The 7,328-nt window shown below is 39.5% G+C and overlaps 1 protein-coding gene across 1 annotated transcript in view; it reads right to left on the bottom strand.

The window, feature by feature from the left end:
* Positions 1–2,004: 2,004 nt before the first annotated feature.
* The window catches only part of ppargc1b (peroxisome proliferator-activated receptor gamma, coactivator 1 beta), a 92,506-nt gene continuing 87,182 nt past the window's right edge, over positions 2,005–7,328 (bottom strand). Inside the window, exons 11-12 of the mRNA XM_046030932.1 lie at positions 5,252–5,379; positions 2,005–4,869 (exon numbers count right to left, since the gene is read on the bottom strand). Coding sequence (XP_045886888.1) covers positions 4,778–4,869; positions 5,252–5,379 — 220 coding nt within the window. The 3' untranslated portion in view covers positions 2,005–4,777. The remainder of the gene's footprint in view (positions 4,870–5,251; positions 5,380–7,328) is intronic.

The raw sequence follows: 7,328 nt of genomic DNA, 5'->3' as shown, positions 1-7,328 counted from the left end.
AGGTTTTATTTTTTGGTCAACTTGCCTATCAAGTTTTATGGTTTTCTTGCCATTTTCCATTTTTCTGAAATGAAGAGTGGAAAGAAAGGTATTGCATTCTGACGAGGGTAATTCCCTTTGGAAGGTTTTTTTTTTAAACTTTTTTTTATTTGGATTTGTTGTCCATCGACCTAGGATCAAGTGGACAGCGGTATTATGTTGCAATGCATCAGTGTTCTCAAAACACTGAGGAGAATGGTCAACATCAAAGTTTTCTATAAGAAAGTATATAATCATCTAGATATCTACACAAACACACAAATATATATATTCATATATATGTATATACCTTTTTATAATATGGCTATTGAAAAAAGTTTTAATTACGTCAGTAATTATTTAATAATAAACCACATTGGATTGGAAAGGAGTTGTAATAATAAAAGCTAGTGGTAGATTCTTCCCCCCCACCCACGATTGATTTTTAAGGCTTGCCATGATGAAAAAGGGGGTAGTTGCGATGTCACTCACCTCTAGAACAATGGGGGCACCCTCAGAGGAACAGTGACAGCCACTGTAGCAATCCCACCACATGCTGCAAATAAGTGGAAATCTAAATTTTGAATTACATATAGAAACTGTATGCACTTCCTCCACGAAAAGGAAAACAAAGCTAAAGGCCAAACAGGAACTAGTTTTGCCACATAAAATATTTGCCATGTTTTAACTGTTTAGGTTTGCTACCTAAAGCCTTTTTTGGTCATCAGTAAGAGAAACTATTGGGAAACTTTCCACATAGGTTTGAAGGCAAATTTCTTCTTCTTCTTCTTCTTCTCTTCGTTGAACTCCACCCCTTTCCCTCCCTCCAATGTAAAACTACTTCTTGTCATGTCCCCTTCGGGTGACGAAGAAATTTACATCTTCTGCATTTTTGTACATGCAGAATTGACAAATGTATCAAATCAGGCTGCCTTCATGCTTTATGCATTTGTCCTGCTTTAGTACTGCATAGTCTTTCAAACACAAAACACCTCCGCCTCTCAGACCATTATACCATTCTGTAACTTGTATTTGATTGTAATTGATTTAATCCAAATGCTTCCTTTTAGGGATGCAGCAATGAAACTGGGATTTCTACAGTGTCCACATCATCTGTATCAACAAGTCTGAACATTAAACTGGGCCAAACCAGCAACCATTTTAAATTTTTTTGTTCTTTTCCTCCCTCCCACATTCAAAATGTGGTAATAACATAGATATAGCTTCCTTTCAATTAGAAGAAAATATTATGAAGATATTTCACTACTTGGGATGTTATTTGTGCAAGAGTATATTAGTACGATTTCTTTTGTATATGTGTTATGTGTTTACGACACAACTGACCACATTCTTCCTAGTTTGTTTTTAGGATTTTTTGTGTTTAACAGCAGTCTACATACAGTACAGTTGCCTTTTCAATCTGCAGCTCAAATATTGCCCATGTTGTAGTTCAACAACCAACCATACACTGTACATTATTAACTCAGTTTTCGGAAAGGCTGTCTTAAAGATAAGATTATTATGTATTGCATTTCAAATTGCTTTTTAAGAAACAAACAAAAAAAATAATAAAACACAGAAAAATTTGTAATTTCATAAACAGCAAATAAATAGAACCTTCTAGTGTGATAGTTATAAAGGGATGTTTTTTGTCTTTCTTTTACAACAGTGTTGGACTTTGTGTGAAGTCATTTCAACTTAATTTTTTCCCTTAATTTCCTCCCTGTACTGAACAAACAACTTATTGGAACAAAACCAACCTGATCATCTCCTGTCTGATTAGCAATCAACTATGACCCGCCACCTTTAAAAAACACACACAATACATTTTATGTTTACAACGAGGCATAGTGCTATATACACATTTCATATTCATATATTATATTTTCTTTTTTTAATATGTAAACCAGCACATTCTCTCACTTTTTAGTAGTATACATACTAAGCACAAATACTCAGTTCAGTTGTTCGCAATTACTTTTGTAAATATTAAAGACCCACCCTCCCCTTTTTTTTTTTTTTTTTTTTAAAGGTACCTTGTTTCTCAATCAGTATGTATATCACTAAATTGTTTTTGTTAGTTTTGGACATCAGTGAGCCTGGAGAAGGTGCGTCCCTCTAGGCCACTTTACTTGCTGTTATTTCTTTTGAATCACTGAATAAGGCGCCTTTGTACTTAGTGTGCGTTCCTAATAAAGTCAAAGGAGAATCGAGTGATGTAAACATTCAATTTTTTGTGTGTTACCAAGGAGTTGATTAGATAAAGAAAGGAAAAGGATGAGGAAAGAGGGATTATCTTTTTAAAAGCGGGGAATAACCAGGGTTTGGAGAAGACCTGGAAACAAGGCCTTATTGAATTCACGAGAGACAGAAAACGATAGAGTTAAAGTTAGAGAAAGAGGCGGGCTGCGTTCATTAAAATGCCTGGGACAGTTGCGGAGGAACAGGGAAATCAGGAGGAATGGCGTGTCCCTGAAGAAAACAACAAAACGAGGGCAGGGGGGAGAATCTTCTTCTTCAACCAAGGACCAAGCCACCGTTCAACCTCTCCAGCCCTCTCCTCGCCAACCTCCGAGCGTCAGCAGTGTCCGACTCAAACACGAGACAAAGACAAAACACTCAGTTACACAAGGACACAAGATCGAGACTCCAAAAGAACGGACCCGCTAAAAAACGTATTGAGGCCGGCAAAGGAAGGATTTAGAGAGAGACGGGGATTATTCCCCCCACAAGTGGCTTAGTGGTAGGAGTCATAGTATAAAAAAATCAAACACAAACCCCCCAGACTGCCCATACCCGCCCGTCAGCTGAGGAAACCCTCACACAGAGAACATTTCTGACAAAAAACACAAAGTGTGAGACATTTATAAGAGGGTAGGGGCCAGTAGAATGAGGAAATAAAAAGACAGGGGGAGCAGGGATGGATGGATGTGAGGTAGAGATGCTCAGCTGATGCAGTACCTCGCAGACGAGAAATCCAGATTCTCGGCCGAAACTTTTCATTACTTTCAAGCCCATCCCTTGCTCCTTCCCTGGCTGTGTTGTAGGTGGCTGTGAGGTGCCACCGGATTGGCAGGCTTGGGCTCTCTCCCTTTTCATGGCGGGTGCTACTGGCTGCATCAGGAATGTAAATTAGGCGCTATCTGGACTGCAAGCCAAAATCGACTAAGCAAGTCTACCTTTTTAAAGCACCAAAAAGCTTCACAATCTTTGGGCAAGCAGAAATGGGGAAAACACGTTTACATTCAGATTATTGAATACATTCCATTTTAACCAACAGATTTGTCTACTTCTGTCAATAGCAATGTTCCATGGGTGGATAATTGAGAGAAAATTTGTCTGTTTTGTTCTTTGAAACCCAACATCAAGCTAACCCCAAGGATTCCTGGACAATACAAGTAGTTGAAATTCATTTACAGTACTTTGCCCTGCAATGACTGATGGACTTTGTGTGAAAGAGGATTGGACTGTGATGGTCTAGATGAAGGGCGGCTGTGATGAATTCATAGTGAGTTCATTACTGAAAGTGCCTATGGCTACCAACTTCAATTTCCCCATTTTAATCCTGCTTGCTGCAGTCCAAATGTAAACAGTAACTGTTGCATTGGCTGTGGCATTCGGGGGGTGTCATTAGGCTGCAGCCTTTATTGGACACATGTTCAGTGGGACCCTACCAAGATACATTAAGACCCCTCTAGGTGTGGAAAAAATTTACATGGAATCAACCGATGAAGCCAATCCTGGGATTTGCTCAAACCCAGTAAATATTTTTTGAAATTCATTCACACTGAGCAACATTTAAATACATGCTTTTCCAATAACTGCTTTAGTTCACAAGGTTGGAAAAAATTTTGAGAGGAAATTTTTCCCAGGATCCAGTTGGGGTCTTAATTTTAACGCCTACCAAACAGAACCTGCAGCAGCCAGTAGCAGAAGCCAAAATAGTCAGCATGACAGAGTTAGAGATTAGAGTCAAAAGGGGGAAAGTGGAGGACAACGGAGACATTTGTCTCCTTACAGTGCATAGATCAAATCAAGGAAGCACTACAGTTACAAAAAAGAAAAAAACATGATTTTTTTCTTCTTCATTTTAGATTTGTAAACTTTTATCAGTCATCAAATGATTACATTAAATGTTTTTTTAATATACTCTTTGTCCATAACACACACACAATAGATTTTAAAATTTATAACATCCACAATTTTTCGCTAAAACAAAGCAGGTTTTTTTTTTTTTTTCCTCGTTATACAACCGCACAACTTTATGGTGAACACAGTTTGCAGGCTCACCACCCATGACCGGAAAGAGGGAGATTTTCTTCTTTTTTTACAAAACAAACAGAACAAAGAACACGCACACGCAGAAACGCACACGACGACGACCAACACAACGCAGGAATAGCAAGGATTTGCTACAGCGGTCTCTCATGCCCACTCTTTCAAGGCAGGGCGATGTTACCAACAAAGTTGTCTTATTGTTGTTCAGCAGAGAACCGTATCATCATCATTGGGAGTTGTTGTACCATTGCTGTTAAAAGTCCCATTTCCTCCATTGTCTCTTAACTCCACCAGACTCCCAGCGACATCCTCATTTTTAAGCAGTATCCTCCGGTGAAAGAAACTCGTTGTTTTATTCCAATGATAAAAATGTAAACATTTTGCGAGGTTGCCTTGCATGGAGGTACTGAGAGGCCTGTCTGAGGGCAGGGCCGTGTAGCCGGAGGGGTGTTGCTGCAGTTTACGAAGGCTGGCCAGTCTGTCAGCGGTGCAGTGACTTCTGGGCCTCCTTTAGCAGAGTGTCAAAGTCCAGTGCATCGTACTTACTCTTGACAGGGCCTGGACCTGCCTCATCTGCAAAACAAAAAAGGTAATTGTCAAATGCAAGAAATCAGAAGTCAAATTCCGGGTCCTAGTGGAAAATATAAGACCATTTCAGATGGACTGTGTGCTTCTTAAACCCAGAAAGAAGGCACAGTAAACTTGCCTGGAGTTCAGCTTTGGTGGATTTTGACCACTTAAGCATAAGCTACTGCTAATAGTCAGTAGCTCTATACTGCAAACCAACCCGGTAGTCACCACATCACCAAGCTTCCAGCACTACCAATTTTGTGAGAAAAAATACTATCTGTCACTGCCACTAGGGGCACCATAGTTGCCTGGTACACTGTAGTGCAGGTCATGCTGGTCTACTATTTGAACCACTTATAACTGTCTGTGTGTGTGTTTTCATTACCAAGATCTATGTAGCGTTTCCTTGTTAGCCTCCTTAGGCCAGCAGGTCCATTCTGGAAAAGAGTCTCCCGTTCTCTCCAATGTCTCTGAACCCCCGGCTGGCAGATCTTTATCACCCCACAGCGCTCCCTACAACCAGATGGATAGAGAGACACATGCATTAAGATAATGACAGTTTGCTTTTGAGGAGATAAAGAAGGTACATGCCGGCATCAGTCGTGATGGAGAATCCTGAATCAGTCACATGAATCCTATCATTCAATGTGCATTCAGCGCACAAATTGAAAGATTAATTGGACTGTAATGGTCCAATACAGAAAACTCCAGAGGAAATCTCCTGCTTTACTGATCTGATCTCTCTCTGATAGGGGTGTGGAAAATAATTGATTCTTAGACGCATCGCGATGCGGACTTGGACAATTCTGAATTACCTAAAGGTTAACTGATAACGTAATGTTGACGGAACGAAAAAGGGGGAACTCGGAAATGTGGAAGTGCAGCACCGGACTCAACAGAGGTGTGTGCTCCCTGTTCGGCAAGGCAGGCAGCTGTTGAATGAATGACTGTTGCTACTAAACTTTCACATGATTAATAATATCAATATGCAACTAATGTTAATGATTTTCACCGGCACACTGTGCAGCATGGTAGCGCTTAGCTAGCGTCCCCTGCTCATTCTTCAAAGGACACCTACATGACAGGCGGTATAGTTGACGGTGAAAGCGAGCGGAGCAGAGGAAAATATGAACGATAGGTTTCAGTCTGGCAGTAAATGTACATTGTAGGTCACAATGCGTCCGTTAATTAAATGTCTGTTGTTTTACAACTGTTGGAAAAGTGAAGGCAGTTATCGTTAGCTAATATCTTTTCAGACTGCGGTTTGGAAGCTGAGCAGGACTTTTTTGGGCTGCTAGATTACAATAATCAACTTACAAGACAATACACAAACATGTAACTACACTAGACGAGACAAAAAAAAAGAACAGCTGGAGCATTGCAAAGTGCGTAGTTCAACCCGTATCTGAATTTATACTAATAACAGCAGCATCAGAAATGAATAGTAATAATTCTATTCTAATAATTCTGTAATAATGTAAAAAAGCTATGTAAAAAAAATTAAGTAACATTAAGAGCTGCATTTCATTACTACCTACTTAGTTGGTCCAAGAAGTCACACAGTGAAAAAAATACATCTTTATCCTATTCGTTTTACAATCGCATTGTAGCCCTCATCATCGTAGAGGTGCCTAGAGATTCCCACCCGTTGAGGTGATCGAGCTATCAAATCGAATGATTGACAGGATAATCGTAATCGAATCGCGAGACCAGTGAAGATACACACCCCTAGTCTCTGGACTGATGCCTGATTTGTATTTACTACATCAAGTACATTATAGCTCTGTATCAAATTTAAAATAACATATATGCAAAATAAGCGAAATGACAAATGTTTTCTGCAACAAAAAGAGGGCAACTATTTTATCCCTATGTAGAAATTTGTCCTTGACCCACTTTTACTATTTAGAAGCAGTGGCCACCATCAGTGCGAAGCCCCAGACTAACTCCAGTGCCTTGGTTGAGGGCGATGGTAGGAGTAGTCACAGTATCTAATATTTTAATAGTTTCCCTTTTTATGGTGTGTGAGAACCAAAGCTTCTAAAGTAACCTAAACAAACATGAGAAAATGTTGACTGCTGTTGATACTAGGTGTCTCACTAGATGTTTTCCATATACCAATAGGATAGACAACAAATACTGCCTTATTTCTCATCATCGTTTTTTGTGTTTATTGCATCTCAACTCTGTTTCGCACAAGGTTGCCAGATTACTTCAGGGAAATCAAGACAGGCATTTCTGATTTTCTTGCTATTTATATTTAATTTACCAAGCCCAGTAACTCAATTTTACAAATGTCTCAATCTACCGTGAATTAATGACATGACAACATGATGTGACGACAAAACTTCTATCTGATTATAAAGTCAGTGCAACTTGCATATACACAGACTGTGATCCACAGCGTAAAAAACAGGTTTACAATATCATCAAGGTTCCCATATCTTCAGATCAAGGAATCC

Source organism: Micropterus dolomieu, linkage group LG19, assembly GCF_021292245.1.
Source record: "Micropterus dolomieu isolate WLL.071019.BEF.003 ecotype Adirondacks linkage group LG19, ASM2129224v1, whole genome shotgun sequence".
In the NCBI taxonomy this organism is placed as follows: domain Eukaryota; kingdom Metazoa; phylum Chordata; class Actinopteri; order Centrarchiformes; family Centrarchidae; genus Micropterus; species Micropterus dolomieu.
The sequence above is the reverse complement of the archived record's forward strand: the minus strand, read 5'-3'. Positions and strand labels throughout refer to the sequence as shown.